General features: G+C 41.8%; 1 protein-coding gene across 1 annotated transcript in view; it reads right to left on the bottom strand.

Moving 5' to 3' along the window:
• Positions 1 to 16,175, bottom strand: part of CCT3 (chaperonin containing TCP1 subunit 3) — a 194,239-nt gene extending 178,064 nt beyond the window's left edge. The window contains exon 1 of the mRNA XM_078670260.1: positions 16,020 to 16,175. Within this exon, the coding sequence (XP_078526386.1) occupies positions 16,020 to 16,050 (31 nt within the window). The 5' untranslated portion in view covers positions 16,051 to 16,175. The remainder of the gene's footprint in view (positions 1 to 16,019) is intronic.
• Between the last annotated feature and the right edge of the window lie 2,711 nt (positions 16,176 to 18,886).

Consider the following 18,886-nt stretch of genomic DNA (forward strand, 5'->3'; position numbering starts at 1 on the left):
TGGGTCTCAGGGACTGTGCTGCTTCTCTTGTTTTTTCCCGGTGTTCCTGCTGGGTCATAGCCTGTGTCATGCTAATAGATCGCTTGAATATATGTCTTGCTCTCTTGCCACCTGTTCCTATCCTGTTCTGCAATTATCCTGTGGTTCGGGGTGGTGGGAGTGATGAGGCTGCTCGTTGCACTGCCCCTTATTTTGTATTTTCTTGGCAGCGCTCAGTCGTAATTTGTGAATTGTGTTTTTTCGTCCCTGGGGGTTGTACGTCCATCCAATTATGTTGCATATATATTGGTTTTATTTCGTAATGTAAGGCACTTGTTGTTTGCTTTTTGTTTTACAATAAAAAGATTTATTTATTTTTTAAAATTGTGAAAGTGGCAGAACAAACAGGAAAAATTTGACTTTGGCTGCTTTGCACTGCTGAGCTTTAATCTAAGACAATCATCTGAAGTGTGACCTGTAAAGCAAGGAATGAGTGAGGATCATATCGGTGTTCAATTTGCCGATTGCTCTACCCAAGTGATTGCACTGGAATCCTAAAGCTACGCAAGTAATCAGAGAAAATCAAATCTGACTTTTACCCAAGGGCATCTATTTTGCGAATTTAGTTCTGCATTACAATAAAATCAATGCAAGCCAACCCAAAAGCAGATGCTTCTACATAACACGGTGCTTAACAAAAACATTTTTGCCTAGGGTGTATTGAAGCCAGTGTAAAATGCATTTTCTAGATTTATAGGCAACATTCACCCAAAGTTAACACCAAATATTTACACATACAAATCCTGCACTGAGACAGAATAAAATCATCAAGCATTTGAATGGAAAAACAAAAATTAAAAGTTACCAATTTCAGTTGTGTTTAGTCAAAGTTGTACATGGTCTTATATACAAAGCCACTTTTATCAGTCAACTGTTAAAAAAGATCTTAACCATTTGAAACTTGGAGCAATAACAAAGAAATGTCAAACATCTCAGTGCAAGTAGTAAAAGACTAAAAATAAAAAGTCTGTTCTCACACTTGAACACCCAGGAAAGCACTTCTGGCGTTATAGGATAGAGGCTGGCCATACCTAAGCAGCAGTCATTTTTAGTTGATCAATGTAGGAAGCTGGATCTCTATGTACTAAACCAAAATCTCCACAGGTTTTACAGAGGCTAAAGCAGATAACACTAATGCTCTCCTTAGTGGTAGTGTGGGCGAGCAGTTAGGCTTTTCATTTATCATCACAGTGGCAATAAATGAGACACACAATAAATAAATCTGAGACCAATATATAACAAGCATTGGTATAGCCAATAGGTCTCGCCTTCGGGACCTTATAAGTGTGCAGCCATGCAGCATTATATACTGGATGCTGTACCGCCAGGGATTAAAGAACTATACAATTACTAAACACTTTTAGTGTTATTTTTACAGTGTGCGTCTCAGGATGCTCTATTCCAGTGTGTGTGGCTTATGCCTGACCACACTAAGAGCACCCTATGAATAATGCACTGTTTACAGTCTGCCTGGCTGCACTGAGCATAACATTATAACAACTAGTTGTCTCTGTGAAATGAAGCGCAAAAAGGAAGCTGGGTTACCGACCCTGGCAACAAAGTCCAAAATCAACAACATCATGCAAGCGTCCACAGAAGGTGCAGCTTGTGTAACCATATTAGTGTGATTGCCATATGGGTGAAAGATGGTATACCAGACATAGAATGTGAACTATGGTGGTGAACTCTATTGGCAGTGCACATTAATGTGAAAAAGGACTCAGTTGTGGCGTCTGTGCCTTTAAAAAAAACAGTGACGTGGGGCTAAAACGAATTCTATGAGTCCCTGTACTTTCTTATTAAAACAAAAGTACCGTCAATACTATCGGACGTTGGTACAGGCGAATGTCATACCGTAATTGAGCAGTTGACCAACGCAATTAAGTAGTTAACTGTGCAAGCAAGTTAAAAACGGTGACGTGCTGAAAGCACTTGGTGAAAACGGGTGCTCAGTGAAAACAAAAGCTCGTCATCTGCAATGCGTATAGTATTGAGGGACTAAAAGGGACAAGTATCATACCTTTGACATGCTTAATTAAATCTATGATGCGTCCCTAGAGGAAGAAAAGTATCTCGGTAATCAGTCCGAGTCGACAGGACGTCCAGTGAGTAGTCGAGTGAAATAGTGAGTGTTAGCGGAAACGAGCCAGAAGCTAATAGAGCTAGACAGGGGACTAATTCCTAAAGCGACCGCCATCTTAGAGATGGTAATTACAGTTAAACAAATGCATGAAGCGTACCAAAGCCTGTTTGATGCTGCACAAATTATAACGTAACCTAGAGAAATACGAACATATGCTCATTGTTAAGGTCCATATGAGCTAAAGAAAAACAGACTAATACATACAACAGGAAATTAATGTGTGCAATAAGTAAGAAAAGCAATGTCCGTGTATATTAAATGAAATAATTAAAAAAACGCGAGTGGTGACGCGAGTTGTGCACGCGCATGCGATGGGAAAAGTGCTGTGCACGTCGCCCACGCTTGTGCGCATTCTAGCAAGCTGGTGGCCGCTTTAGGAGCACTTCCAAAAGCCGCTACTATATATCTCTCCGAGCAGCACATGCGCGCTGACTCAGCGAGACCTAAAAATAATACTTGATTATATTTATTTTGCAGAACCAAAGAACTTCGTCATAAGTATTTTTCTTTTGAAAAATGTATTTACCTTTCAGTTTCAAAAATGGACACTTTAAACAATTTTCAGACTTTGCAATGTTAAACTATGGGAGTAAGAAAACATTTAGCATGCATAGAGCTATCAACTTACAAGACCAGTCTTTGGAAGTGAAGGTCAGTATTGGGCAAGGTTCAGTTCAGCACCAACAGTGCACCACCAGTAGCACAAGGGCAACCGGGTGCAGGATGCAAGTTTGAGGTCGGACACCCAATACAAATCAATGGGGATTGGGGCAATAGGTCAGAGACTGCTTACCGGTAAGTAGCAAGCGATTGGGGGGTGGAGGGCAGACTCCAGTGGGTTGAAGCAAGCACCGGCTAAGGGCCCAAAGCAGCATCAACACAACAACACTACCGGCAATGGGGCGGCCAGGTGCAGGAGCCAACACAGCATTGGCTGCCCAATGCAAGGCAATAGAGAGCAGCCAAATCGAACAAGGCCTGTAGGCTCAGACCAGGAGGCCGGTCAAAGAAAACGTACTGCTGCAGAGGTAAGCTGCGATGCTCAGGTGTAGGGGCACCATCTTTCCTCTACACCAAGGACCAGGATGGAGAGGTGCAGGGGTGCCTACTGATGCCGGAAACTGCTTACTGGAGCAGGTCGCAGTTAGGGGTGTCCCTGTACACAGGCAGCAGGCGAAGTCAAGGAATCCAGGAGAGGTCAGCTCACAGTGGACTCGGGCCAGAGGAGTCCGGTGCAGAGGTGGAACTGGGGGGCAGGCTTCGCGTTTCTTCAGATCAGAGTCTCTACATTGAAGATGGTTGCTTCGCGAAATGGTCCGCTGCTCTCTGAAGTCTTGATCTTTTTTTAAGGCAGTCAGTTCTCACAGGGCTCTGTAGATCGCTAGGCTACAGGACTTGTCTTTTGGTGCAGGATCGTCGAGGGCTGCAGAAGGCTGGGGCCAAGTCAGCTGGTCTCTGCAGTCTTCTCAGCTGGTGAGACTCTGTAGTGTCTTGCTCGTCTTAGGCTTGGGTCAACTAAATACAACATTTAGGGGCATGCCAGGTAGCAGCCAATGGGCTACTTACCTTAAGGGTGACTACATCCTCTAAATGCTCAACGCAGAAGGGAGGTAGGCATACCCCTGATCCTGACTAGAGGAGTCCCACCATCATCCAGATGGTGAGCACTAAAAAGTGTATTTCACCTCGCCTCCAGGACCTGAAGGGTGTAGTTGGCAGAGTGGGCCACACCGCTTATTCTTTCTATGTTTTCTCGCCTGTCCTTCTGCACAAAAAAACAAAAAAAGGGTGGCGAGGACGAAGGGTGGCCTGCACCCTCTAACAGGAGAGGCTGTTGTCGCATTACAAAGGCGGCAAGGCCTTTGAAGCTCCCCACCACAGATGGCTCTTCCTGACCAGGGGGATGTGTGAACACCTCCACCCAGGAAAGGCATTGTTCTAGGTCTCAGAGTGCACCAGCACTCTCCCCCATGAGGGCAGAACACAGTCTGGTTGTAGCAGGCTGGCTCGGGCCAGTCGGTGCCCACACTAATGATTGGTAGGTTTAGAGGACCCCCCCTAAAGGGTCCTGTGTGTACACTTTTTAATACATCCGACACTGGAATCGGTGCAGGTTTATTATGCGGAGATGTTTGGTACCAAAAATCACATATTTCACCGAAGCCATCATGGAGCTGGAGAACTCGTAATGGCAAGTGTCCAGCCCATGTACTTACTATGGCTTCACTGGTCACTTACAATATGCAGGAATCGACAAGGATATTGCAGGGGCATATCTGCTCATGTTGATATGCCCGCCCAGGATATATATAGCGCACCCTGCCTTAGGTTTAAGGACTTCTATAGGAGTGTCTTACCTATAGCTCATGCAGGGACTATGGGGATGGCACACAGGAATGTGTGACACGGCGGCTCTTCAGTTTTGTCTGCACCAAGACACGCAGGTTGCAGTGACAGTGTGAATGTGCTGGGTGAGGGGTCCCTTAGGGTGCCACAATTTGGGCTGCAGTCCTTATGGACCCTCTTTAACCACGAGGCCCTAGGTACAAGGGGTACCTTTCACTAGGGACTTATATGTGAGATAAAGAGGTGCCAGAAACAAAAAGTTATAGTTTAGCTAAGGAGATCTGGCAAACGGGACCTGGTTGGCAGGGACCCTGGGCACTTCCCGTCAAAACTTCATCATTTTCTGGGCAAAAAGTAGGGTCTAACCTTGTCAAAAACAAGCACTTTTGTACAATCATAATGCTTAAGAATGTCTGTCCGCCACTTGTGAATTCTTAAAGACTTTCTTTCTTGTGTCGGAATCTAGATAAGTCGATTTAATTATACACTTTTAAAAAAGTTAAAATAATTAAATCCATCCAATAGATAACAAGAATATTATCTATATTTCGCACCAGGGTCTAACTGGAGGTCGAATCAAATCTTAAACCGTAATCCGTCACATCCATCCTACCCAATTTAAAAGTACTAAGTGCAAGAGAGTGCTCCGATTAATTCACAGTATTACTTATTACCCTTAGTCCAACTTGCCATCATCACAGTCTTTACTCTTCAGGACAGCCTACAACTATCACAGGAACAACCCAGGAGATACTGAAAATGGACTGGGTACCCTAAAGGGGATGGCATTCCCAGGATCACCCTGTACATTTCCAAGCTATGTCAAAGGCCAAGGAGGGAGGGTGAGGAGAATGTAATGACTGATGGGGAGGAGCTGGACTAAGAGTAATCAAACTTCAGTACATAAGACATGCTGACTTCCAGAACCCAACAACAAAGTCAGTACCAGTGTCACTAACACTATTCAATCAGTAATGTTTCACAAATGTATTGCCCTCAGACCAAGTTGCAGCCCTGAAGACCACATGGCTGTTAACACCATACAATTTAGCCCAGGATGCCGCTCTGCCCCGGATCACACTTTGATTTGCCTGGATGATTCTAGCCACAATCCATCTACTCAGTCATTATCTTCCTTCCTCCCCTTCTCTCCTAGACCAAAAGTCACAAACAAGTTACTGGACTTCCTGAATTCACGCATCCAGTCAAGATAAAATTAAAAGTGCTCTTTTAACATTTAAAGTTTGTACCAAAGTGTTTTCTACTCAGAATGGGATGGGGAAACGGAAGGGGAAAAAAGCACCTCATGATGAATGAAAAGTTAGATGGGTCAGGTTTCAAGATGACTTTAATATTTTAAATATATATTTTAAAAAACACTGTAAAAAAGGACAACGACAAAGTAAGGCAGAAATCCCCCAGCCCTATAAGCAGACATATTAGCAACCAAAAAGGAAACCTTATCAAAAAGAATCTTAAGTTCGACTGTTTCCATAGTTTCAAAAGGAGGACCCCGTAAAGAGCTCAAAACACAAGGAAGCTCCTAAATGGAGAAGAATTTTGTGAAATAGGTCTTGTGATTGAAAAGTTTAATCTCATCCAGGGCTCTACAAACTAATTATTTGATAGCAAACCATTCCGATTGCAGAGTGGATAATTAAAGAATATGTTGAAATCATATAAAGAAAATTGCAAGGTCGAGGAAAAAGCTTGTGATGGAGCTGAAAAACCATGGGAAGAACATCAACTATCCAAGGAAATCCAGTATTTGGAATAAGCTATTAAGATACAGGGTCTCCTAGATTTTGGACTAGCCCCAAACAGTTTTACTGGTAGACTAACAATAAACCTTTCAACTTCTAAAACACTGTATTGAGATGAGAAAATGATAAGTACCCAAGGATTGTGCACACCTGGGATCTTCAATATGGGGAACAAACATTGCCATGGCTGAAGTGAACCACCAAGATTACTTCTGTCTTCTCCTGAATCTTTGCGAAGACCGTTGGAATAAGAGGAAATGGAGGGTAGTCAAAGTAACCTCCTAGACCACTTCATTGGCTAGTGGGAATGAATCTACTGCCCAGGCTTCCTTCTTGAACATTGCACAAATCTAGATCAGGGCACTGTTCCTTTATGCAAAAAGGCCTAGATAAAGAGTCCATAGAATACAGTTTGTGACACCAATTGGTTAGTCAGTAATCCAATGCTTCTGCTTAACAGATCTATTTGTGTGCTGTCTTTTCCATTGATGTGAATAAGCAGACTTAAGAGACTGTTTTTTGCCCGTACTCCTAAGAGATTTGCCACTTAATTCTGAGATTTGGCTTGTGTACTCCCCTGATGGTTGATGTAGGCTATTGTCAAAGTATTGTTTGTCCTGACAAACACTTGTCTGATGAACAATGGACAAGAATTTGTGAAGAACTCTGTAGACTGCAGTTAACCCTCTCCAACTCCATGACTCGTCTCCAATACTATGAACCATTTGACTTGCAAAGAACATTGATTCAAAGTGTCCTACAGGCTTATTTGTCGGCCATCTGTTGTTCAGATCAAAAGTTGCTAAGAGTGCTTAACTACATTTTTGAATAAGTACTCCATTTTCAACCACCAATTCAGTTGCTGTTTGATCTTGATTGAAAGAGGAACGCCATCTCCACAGACTGAATTGCTGGAGAATGGAATTAGTGCAGGTGCCACAACAACATACGGAAATGTAATCTGCCCAAAAGCAGGCTGCCATATATCCTTCGAGCTCCTCTGGGAGAAAGTTTTCCTAGATCCGTTCAGAACCTTACTCCACAATCTTGAGGTCTCTCAAAGGTTGAAGTTGGCGCTTTTGTCTCCATTAAGAAAAGAGACCATTCAAGGTTGTATGCAGAACCATGCATGCCTAAACCACGCGTGGCTTAACAACGCAAACAGTACCGCGACTGCTCATTACCACGTGTTCCTTTAGCATGCAAGTTGTTACAACGACTTGCTTTAGGGAAGTGCTGGACTTTAGAATAGTACAAATCACTATTATAACTCCAGTTGGTGTATCAGTAAGGTGGTGACTTAAAATCCAAGACCAGTCCAACACTGCGTTCCCTAAAGCAAGTCATTGTAACTACTTTCGTGCTAAAGGAACAAATAGTAATGTCTCAGTCATGGTACTGACTGCGTTGTAAAGGCATGGGGTGGTATAGGAAGTTTCCCCTCCCATGAGCATGAACAAACCAGTCATCTAGATGGGGGTAAACTGGAGTTCCCTGTAGATAATGATGAGCAATCACTGGTACTACCACCTTTGTAAAGACTCTTCGTTCGGATTTCAGGCTAAAGGGAAGAACCATAAACTGTCAGTGAGGATTCTCCCACACAAACTCATGGTAAACTTTAATGATTGCTTATCAGGGTATACAGATATGTATCCATAAGTAATCAAGAATGGATATAGCAGATCAAATGAATAATTCTCTGAAGTAATGTCATCTTGGACAGAATTGTTCAATTTTATCAGATGTGTTACTAGGATAATTCCTCGTGTAACCTTCTGAATCAGAAAAACAATGGAGTAGACTCCTAGACATCTTTTCTTCATTGGAACTTATCACAATGCTTCTTTCTGCAATAAGGCTGATATTCCCTCCAGAAGAGCCTTTTTTGGACTGACTTGGAATGGAAATAAGAACAATCCCTTAAGACTTTGGTAATGACTGGAATTCGATCTGGTACCTACCTATTCCACAAACCCTGTAAAACTCACATGTCCATGTTTATCATTTTCTGCTCTTAGAAGAACTGATGTATCTGTCCATCAACCACTGACTGGAAATCTCTTCTCACTCAGGTATAGTCATGAATGCTGGTCCTTCCAGACCACATCTCGTTTCCGTTTCTTTAAAGAACTAAATTATTTCAGGGCTCGAAAAATCTGGAAAATGGTACTAGTCCTGTAGGTCTAGTACCTTGGAAAATCCCCTCGACCCAACTGCAACCTACTTGACCTCCGTCTCTGAAAACAGAGCTAATGTGACAAGTTAACAAGATTTAAAGGCATCTTTATTGCTCATTCCCTTTGTGAGCAATAAAAATTACTTTAAATAGTTTTCAAAGACAGAGGACAAATGTTAGTTTGTCTTCCTACTCGCCAGAAAAGGCGAGTAGGACCTGAAAATAGCTCGTACTCATCAATTCTTCCTCGCAAATGCGAGCGGGCGTATTTGTAGAACCCTGTATTTACACGGGTACCTTGAAGACTAGGTTGGTCCCCACATCAAAGATGATAAATGTTTTTTTTCCTTGTAAATTCAATGTAACTGTTCTTCCAAATCCGAATCAAATGATCTGGAATCCTCAAAAGATACACTTGAAACAGTATGTGCTGAATCAGTTTTTCATTCTTTTAACCAGATTGCGTCTTGGTGGCAAAGATGCTCTGCTGGCCAAGCCAGCTTATCTAATAAGTCAAAGCAGAGCTCCAGAAAGAGTTTGATTTCAAGATGATAAAGAGTAAGCTATCTTTGCCCAGCACAGGAGTTTGACTTAGTAATAAGGTCGGACAACATGGTCAGTTATGCTTCCTTTTCTATAGTAATAGTTAAATCTAATGGTTCATAACAATTAAGACACTTAAATGCTTAGAATACAAAACTCCAGGAAACATGACAAACGTCATGGTACCAGAGGTCTGGATTAATGTCTAACCAGATGAAAATCAGAAAATAGTACCGACCTTAGGTTTGACTGATGCCTCCATGAGGTTCTAAAACCCAATTATTTTATTTTTCTATATTTGTTAATGTTATTCAAACCTTTTGCTGTTTTGTATTCAATTATAACATTCATAGAGACAGCACCAGTTCAATTTAACTATCTGATGTACTTGGCTTTTCACTTGCACCTCTAGTCATACAAACCATCCCCATACTGTTTATCTGGGAGCGTAAGTGCAGAGTGAGTTTTCAATAGCGAACGCATCTAAATCGTATCAAAAGTATACCGTTTGTCATTTTCTACAAAATAAAACCATGATCCAGGATGAATATATGTCTACAAGACTGTGCTATTTTGACAAATGCCAGTTACTTAATCTTCAAGGCGCATCTGGCTCCAAAATCAAGGAGCACCTTGCACTCATTCACATGCAGCGGACATAATGGAATTAACTGAACGCAATATCCATGTGACGCAACATGCAAAACCATTACAGACTGCTTTCCACTATCCCCAAGCAAGAGAACGATGGCAATTTACACTAGAGAAACATGGTACATAAAACCTAATGTCAGGTCCAAACAAGCACTTACAGTGCAATTGTTCTCGCAATTGCGAGTTTTTGGGCTATTGGCATTTTAAATGGCAATGCCTTTTATAAGAAAAATTAAAAAGGCATTGTCATTTACAATACCAAAATCAACATCTACTGCATTGCAGAGCGCGGTGTCCCCGAAGCGAGCGCCGCGCTCATTACTTAAGTTAACAAGAAGGGGCCCTGCCCAGCTCCCTCCTGCCACCAAGCACCTTCGATCCAGCAGCTCTACTCATTTAAATTAAAGAAAAGCAGATTTTGGGCGAGCTACGGCGGCCCGTCCTGTGGGTGCGTGTGGCACAAAGTGAAAGTTGCAAAGTTACAAAAAAAACACGGCTTCCATTGCTAAAGCTGGCCTCCCACTAGTAGTCTTTAGATTGATTAACCAAAGAGTTCTCCCGAAGGGCTTATGCGAGCAATACAGTAAGGACACGGGTAAATGGTCCAGTTCTTATGGACGGTAACAAATGGCGACATGGCGGTACCAAAGAGGGACTAACAAGCCTCATAACGAATCGGAAGTTCGCATTTATGGATGACAATGACTAAAGCCAATTAAATATATGGGCGGAGCTTTAAAGCCATACTCCACTACTGCATGCCTCGCAGAGCGAGCAGCGCCTGAGCGCAGCTGCTAGGCTCAACCTAAAAAGAATTTTTCAATGTGGTTTCGCTCAAACACCAATCAGTGACGTGATTCTCCTTTAACTGTACCCTCTCCATCCAGACCCCACACCCAAAACCAATTACTGCAACAGTGATCTTGGGTGATGGATCATAGCTACCTTTCAGCTCATATTTAAATACAAGAACTGTAAATTATTTTTAAGTAATGACGACATTCTATTGTTCAGGAGTCTAAAAGATGTTCTGTTGTACTAAGCAGTGTCTACATAGTTTATCCAGAAGTACTTTTTTTGCTGTATTCTTGGACTTTTCAAAGAGAAACCCATAATTACAAGTGCAATAATACAATGCAATTAAGTGCTCAAATAGGTGAAATACTTACACCCCACATTGGTCACCTTCAGATGTGGTTTAGATTGTGAGCTCATATGGCACCTACCCCTTTTCACATGTTACACCCTCCTGCTCACCCACACAGATTGGTGCTCGTATAGTAAGGACACACCACGTGTCGCTCACTTTCCGAATTGCCAGTAATCCATTACAAACAACTATGCTGTATCTCCTGGCTCAGTTCTAATTAAACGATTAATGAATAATTGGCACAATAGATCCTCTCAAGAGCTAACTTAACCCCTTCCATGCGGCAGCGATTCTGCGCCTGTGTGGCAAAATCGCAAGTGGGCGGGTTTATGACGGCCCCCAGCCGTCATCAGCACACGAGCGCCGTAGTGCATGACGGCTGGGTGCAGTCATCAGCATGGTTAAAGGAAATAAACCTGTTATACTCATTCTCCTAGATCTGGCAGTAGATTTTTAGATTCATCACTCTTACATTCCTCCTCTGTAATACTTTTGTTTACGAAAAAGCTCAACTGAATTTCTTTCTTCCTCTGTGTTCAGGCCTTCTCAAACCCCTCTCATCTCTTCATAATACCCTCTTGTATCTCATGACCCAAGGACCAAAGATAGGACACGTTTGTTTTCATGTCTACTTCAGAAACGTATCTACCTACTCCCTTCGTTATGACCTGCAAAAACTATTCAGTGTGACCAATCTCAAAACCTGAGCCACAATCGGTGAGCAACTTCTAAGCTGGGACCAGGCCACATTGCGATGAATCACTAGAAACAAAATGAAGCTCAACACCAGCAAGACTTAAATCCGGAATTGTACATCTTTGCCACCCTCACTGCTCCCCATACAACTTGTGAAGCTCAGGTCCCCACCTATGCCAATAACCTCAATGAAGAGCCCTGTTACATCATCTCGGAGCCCAACTTTACCAGTAGATACTGTTCTACGTGGTAGTCAATTCTTCTTTTGATTATATATGACTACTTAGGCAAACATACCCCTGTTTGGGAGTCCTATGTAGAGTACAGGCCACTACTGCCCTGGCGCTCTCATCTGAACTATTCAAACTGATTGTGTCACTACTCCATAATAAATTCTGTGTCATTGTAATAGACCCAAATGTAAGCACGTTTCTACGCCATTTACCACGTTCAGACATATTTCGCTGGGACTGCATTTTCTCCTCGGAACTTGAAGCGGGAATAGTTTTTGCCCATGTTTCTGTACTACAAATCATACCTTCCAGGATAGAGGGTATTATACCTACTCAGTGTAAAAATAACAATGCACATATCACCCCAGGGGCTGCCTCCGAAAATAATAATAATAATAAATACAAATAAAAAAAGTTCCTTTTGAGTTAAAATTTGTTGGTACACCTTTACAACTCCCTCGTAAGCCGCATTAGGATCTGTAATGGAGATTTACGGTTCTGCAGGACAGTCAAGACCCATGTTCTTATTAAACTATAGCTGTGATATAGCTCAATTTGTTGATGCAAATAAATGTACCCTGCTGACGATATAGACTTATCACTGTTGCACTACTCTTGCACTGGACTGGTGCTAAATGTACAACAAACGACTGCACACATTATGTCAAATTCACAATGTCAAGCAGTAGTTAAAGTGAGCTCCATGTCTCACTTACATACTAATCACAATGTTATCCCATTCTCTTTTCCACAACTACTGCTGGAAAATGTATTACAAATATATATAAAACTTACTCATCTTACAACTATACTATTGGTGTATAATTAGTAACTACCAATTACAAATGTTTCTATCGTTTGCTGCCCTAGGGTTATACTGATGCCAACCACTAAAGCATATGGCTCTCACTTCCCTCAATAATGTATTTATGTCACTTCTCCGCTTGCAGATGACGTGCACGTTCTTATCCTGTTACCATTCAAAGTCAATCAGCGCTAAATCAGAAATTCTAAATTAACAAAACAGCATTGATCACTTTTAAATGGCGAGAAAACGGAGCTTAATAATTTCACATTTGCTGCCCATTGACCAAAGCACATTAGTAGCGATCCTGCTCAGCACCTATAAATATAGTCAGAGGCCCACCTCTGCATTTAAGTTAGACAGTCTCTGATAACATTCCAGCTCTTACTTCATAAGAAATTCGTTTTAACATGTTTTTAATTAAGCTCCACAATTGGATGGAAATGCAATTCCGCTCAATCCAAGCAAAATCAACCATACACCAACTATTTACATTCAGAACACTAACAACTAGCAGTCTTTACAGCCATGCATCATGCAATCCCAGAATAGTCCCACAAAACGTCAAGCCGCTTGGCAATTTACAATTAAAAAAAAAAAAAGATGTTTAGTGTGACCATTTGAGAGGTAGCATTATCTTCACTGGGGACTATGGAAGAGGCCTGGACATTCCCCTTCCACTCCCCAAAATTATTTTCACCATAGATGGGTTTAAAAGTCCCTTCTGCATCTAAGGATGGAGGACATACTGGTGGATCTGGGAAAAACCCTTACGTTTCCCTCTCTTAGGTCCGCCACCACGGGTAGCAAAAATGACAGGCAAAAGTGCCAAGAAAGATACATGGCTGGTGACAGCCCAGTGCAATAAAAGACAAATCCCAAATATCGAGATACGGTGTACAAAAGGACAGAAGCTCTCCAAATATAGGTAAAACATGTTCGAGAGAAAACTGCAGGACTATAAAGCAGGGATGTGGAATACCTATAGCCCGATGTACAGGACATATTGTTCGGGGTCAAGGACAACAAGTTTTCACGTGTATTTTGCCTGCCAGTTTGCAGTACCACATTATGGATCGGGGAGGGGCAGTGTCTGCAGCTAAGGTAATATTTTTGCCCATACGTTAATGCTGTTAAAACTTGTATTTATGGTTAATTAATTGAAAGCCTTTATTATTGGGGATCGCACTCTAAGTTAATGTTATAAGCTCCGACTGCACTACTGACAGGTTCCAGTATAAAAATGTGTACACGTTTTAAAAGTTTAGCAATGTGAGGCTATGTACAATGCTCCTACAATACTCTGATTTGATGCAAATATTTGCAGAAGCTTGAAAGCAAGATTGATGATACTTTTCTTTCAAATAAAATGTTCATTAAAAAATGAAAGCAGGAAAAAAAAACATTTTGCTAAACTACTGTAAAATTCCTGGTACACCACCTTTGCAGCATCATTTAGCAACATATGATGATGCATGCTAGTAGTTCCCAAAAATATTCATAATGGAAAATCAGTGTAACCAGTTTCAATAAGATTATGGGAAACAAAAATTAACAAGCATTGGCAAAGCCAGTAGGACTGAAATTGGTGGTCAGCTTTTTAATTTTGTCAATAAGTGACTTGTTTTGGCATGGTTTTTGTAAAACCTTATTGGTGTGGGAGACTGCTGGGCCCTCGCCATAACAAACATTGGCAAAAGCAAAAATAGTTTTTTGGTGTCAAAAAGCACACACTGCCAAAGTAGTTACTGGCACTGAACAAAACTACTTTGTGGGCAGATATACTCCTTGAGAAAGAGCAGAATGCTGTCACTCATAGTGAAGCCAGCCGATACAGAGAGAGAGAGAGAGAGAGAGAGAGAGAGAGAGAGAGAGAGAGAGAGAGAGAGAGAGAGAGACACAGAATTTTAATAAACACAAAAGGTCACGGTCAACACCAGACCAAATTAGAAGCCCAATTATTAAATATAGTCTCAAAAGTGAACTCACGGTATATGTCCTTGCATTAAGTGCAGCTATACAGCCTTCGTGAACTCCCAAGAATTTACAGAAGTAGGACAAGAAATAATCCTAGAAAATATTTGTGAACTGCATTCTAGCATGAGCAAGTGTGCATGTGTAGAATTGCACATGCGAAAATCTGAGTGTATGCAATTTCACTCTTCCTTCAACCACTTTTTACCTAAACTCTGGAAGAAGGTTTACGTCTGCCATTGTCAGGAGTAAAATTCCAACATTTCTCGGTATGGGAAAAGATTAGAGAAGAGTTGTTGAAAACCCATAAAACATGCAAATTAGTAGGTTTTGCTGACTCGAAAGGGCATTCTAATCATGGAACTTTTGCTTACCACTATCTTCAGCCCCAGTATGTAGATCTGCGGAAACGTGGCAACATAAGGGGATTGCAAGTATTCAAACACTACTATGGGATGAGCCCTGGCATAATCAGAGAGGCTTATATAATGTGCTCTTATCACAATATTATATAATATTATATATATAATAATAATATATTATTATAATCACAGCTCTTATATAATGTGATTGCTGCCATAATTAGTCGCTGCATTACATGGCACCAAAGAGGCAAGTGGATTTTGTTACAAAACAAGTAGATTTAAAGAGAAACCTTACCCATGGACAAGTAGATATTTTATAAAATTCCACACACCTGAAAAAGTAAGGGATATTAAAGGCTAAAAGATATTTGCTTGTTGGAATGGTACACGACTTTAGGGTGGCACTGCCCAGTTATAGTAGACCTTAAGGGTATTATATCGCTCATATCTGGGACCATAGACATTTGAACCGCCGTGATATTGGGAAAATTAACACAGCTGCAGCAGTCAAAACAGGATGACTTGAAGAAACGGCTAACTTTAGCCTAATAAAAATGTTCAAACTATATGCACAACGATCTGACTTGCAAATTACACTACATTTTTATACGGGCATAGTGGATTTTTAAGGATGCGTTACAAGGCATAACAGCACGTATTTATCTGAAATGGTAGGAGGCTGGCAATGGGTAAAATAATACAACTTTTATACTGGGTTACACACACATCTGATAGACTAAGAGCCACACCCCGAGAGATGCATGTCACATCCCTCAACAATGACAAATGTGATTCATACCAGACTAATCTGCCAGAGTGGCTTAACTGCCTTGGGTCGGTTCTGTGTTGCTCCCATGCTTGCCGATGACAGGACGGTCAAGCACACTACCAGAGGTGCATGACATTCGAGAGAGAAGAAATACTTAAACACGAAGCATCGATAAAGCTCTTACACCTCCTAGAATAGATTGTGATTAACGAATTAAGTCCCACTCGCAGCCCTCCCAAACTAACCCCCATGCAATGCACAGAACTGGGCTGCTATAAAGTGCCGACCACCTCCTGTACCAGCACTGACAGCGCCATGTGCCCCACCCACTACAAAAACACATCACCCACTCTTACTCACTGAGCACTACAACTGGCCGACCACCCATCATCTTGGCGGCTTGAAAGGACCAAACCCCGAAGAGAACCTTCTGGAGACGGAGAGATGGAAAGAAAGGAACGCTGTTTCACTGAGACACTCTACAGCGCCGTCAGGGGTGGGATTAAAGAACGACAGATGAGACAATCCAATCGCTTGCGAGGACTCGTAATGTGCCGGGTTTTTAGCCAATCAAGTACACGAGAGAGCAGATACCCGCCCCTCTAAGCGGGGTCACTTCAAGCTCGGTTGCCGTGAAACGCCGTTAATTCTCTTTTGGTCCGCGTGCAGATAGGTGGAGCTGTGCGCATGTTTCCAGGAAAGAGGAAGTCGAGTTTGATGTCGGGGCTTGTAGTCCAGTAAAAGCAGCTACCATTCGAGACAGAATTTTGTTTTAAAAATGTAGAATTGTATCTTAATTATGATAAAAAGGACATCAATATGTGCAGTGGCCACAGAATCTTACTCGTAAAGAGGCAACAACTGGAGCTTAGTGAAAATGCTTTAAAATTAAGAACTTGGCAGCTGAGGCATGATTGGAAATGTTGGTTGTGCGCATTTTGCACTCTGGTTTGGAATTGTGTGGGATACATGCTCTTTAAAGGGGTGGGGGGCGGTCGAGAGCTGATGTCTGGGTCCTCCAATGTTTTTAGAGGCTCATGGCAACTGTAGTATGTGACGACTGCAGTCAGGCGTGGTATCTGTGGTTACATAGTTGCTCAAGCAAGTGCAGCTGTTCAGTCGTTAGTTGCTGCCTGTCTAAATATGGCAACGTTTGCTGGTTTCCTAGGCGCCTTGGCGTTTCTTCCAAAAGAGGCGTAACCTCTGCAGTAAACTGTAAACTCCTCCAGACTGTGTTTTCAAACCGACGAGTCTCCCCATTTTAACTTTGATAAGTAAATTAAATAGTACAAAATGTTATGACATGAAAGTTTTAGTTACAACATCAAGGTACTTATGGTCATCATAAGTAATTAAAAATGTATTTCTAAATTATGCTGCTTATGTTTTAGCGCATTGGTTTGTGCAAATTCAGGTTCATGAACCGTTCACCAATTAAGCTTTAGCTCCAACTAGGGCTCAACGTTACATTTTAATACAATTCAATGTAGTGAAGCACATTAGGCTTCATGAGGAAGACAGAGAGAGAGTAGTTCAGTTTTAAAACTAGAAATGGTTAGTAGCATCCTCCCCAGCTCTGTAGCACATGAATGACCATGCCACACACAGAGCTCTGGAATACAGATCTATATTCTTTGGCATGCAACCGGTAACTGAACGCACTAAGTAATAAACTTTATTGACCACAACCAGACACACCCAGATACCTCCTAACTGATTATGTAACTTTGTAAGGAGTCCGCAAAGGACCACAAGGGTCCCACTGCACTTGATTACAAGAAACTACAGATTTATTAAAGTATTAGCAAAGTTACAAACCCAAATCATCGATTAGTTATAAATCAATAATCAGTACATGAATGCATTAGTGTATAGCTGAAAGCAATTCAAAGCCAGTGGCGTAACACAAAACAATGGTACCCCCTGCAGAATGTAATGAGGGGCCTCCCTTGCTCCAGTATCTCAATGATATTCTGTGGCCTTGGGCTGGATGTGGCCCTTTGAAGGGTTGGGGGACCCCTGTACGGCAAGGACTGCAGGGACCTGTGTTACGCCCCAGTCCAAAGCCATGAAAGCAAAGACAAACTGTTATAAAGTTGTATCAAAGGGAAACTTTGATAAAATCACTTCTCCCACAAAGAGGGCCCCCTACTCTGATCAGTCTGGGAAAAGTTCTGCCACCAAATCTGGAAAAGAGGTTATCCCTAAGACTCAGGCAGGGAAGATGGCAGAGGACCTCACCCACATTGCATTAGCTTAAATCACACAATTCTAACATTTGATACATCTACACATGGTTCCCATACAGGAAAGGCTTTGGGTTTCCTACAGTTGGAAGGGCACACAGGTAGCTGACCTTCTAAACTGTGAGCATCCTTGTTTAAATCTTTTACTCAAGACTGCCAGTCACTCTTCCTTCACATACAGTCTGCTCCTAGAAACTCTCACCTCAGTTTAACAACTGAATTGGTGATTGTGGTGAAAGCAGGGTGCAAATGTGTGGTCACTGCTCTGAGGAATTCAGCTAGGACGTGAGCTAGGAGCACAAAAGTCCCCCCGCCCCCCAACTAGGATCACCAAATGGAGGGGGCAGATGGGGAAGGAGTGGAGGATGACAATCAGAATGGGCTCTAAATTTAGTTTCCCCCAGGGCACTGTTTGAGTAAAGGCCTGTCCATTCCCATACAATAGACCAGTCAGGTTAAGGTACCAGTAGATAACTAAGCTCATTATTTTTTCAAGCTACTACACAATGAGACTACTCTGAATGCCTTTCAAACTTACAGTTATCTGCAACATAATGTGTTACATTGGGCCAAGCTGACCTCTGCAGGTGCTCACAAAACCTAATTAGTATATTGTACAGTTATTGTGTAAAGGAAAATAATTATCACAGGGACAGAAAACAAAGATACATTATTTGAGATTGCTGACTCAGCTTCTCCTAGAATAAAGAAAGCTACATGACATAGAACAAGATAGGAACCAATCAGTAACCATTTTAAAATAAAGGCAACATTAGCTATGGTCAATCTAAACGTGAAAAATACACACTCATTATATTTGCATGTTGCATATTAATGCCAATATAAATGGAGAACAGTTACTTATGAAAAAAATTGCCACACCAGTCATCTCATTGATGACATCATGTTGGCTGTCACCTGTCTCATCAGTTTTGAGATCGTCAAGATTTCAACAGAGCGGTCAAGTTTCCCAGGTCCATT

This window comes from Lissotriton helveticus, chromosome 12 (genome assembly GCF_964261635.1).
Source record: "Lissotriton helveticus chromosome 12, aLisHel1.1, whole genome shotgun sequence".
Classification (NCBI taxonomy): domain Eukaryota; kingdom Metazoa; phylum Chordata; class Amphibia; order Caudata; family Salamandridae; genus Lissotriton; species Lissotriton helveticus.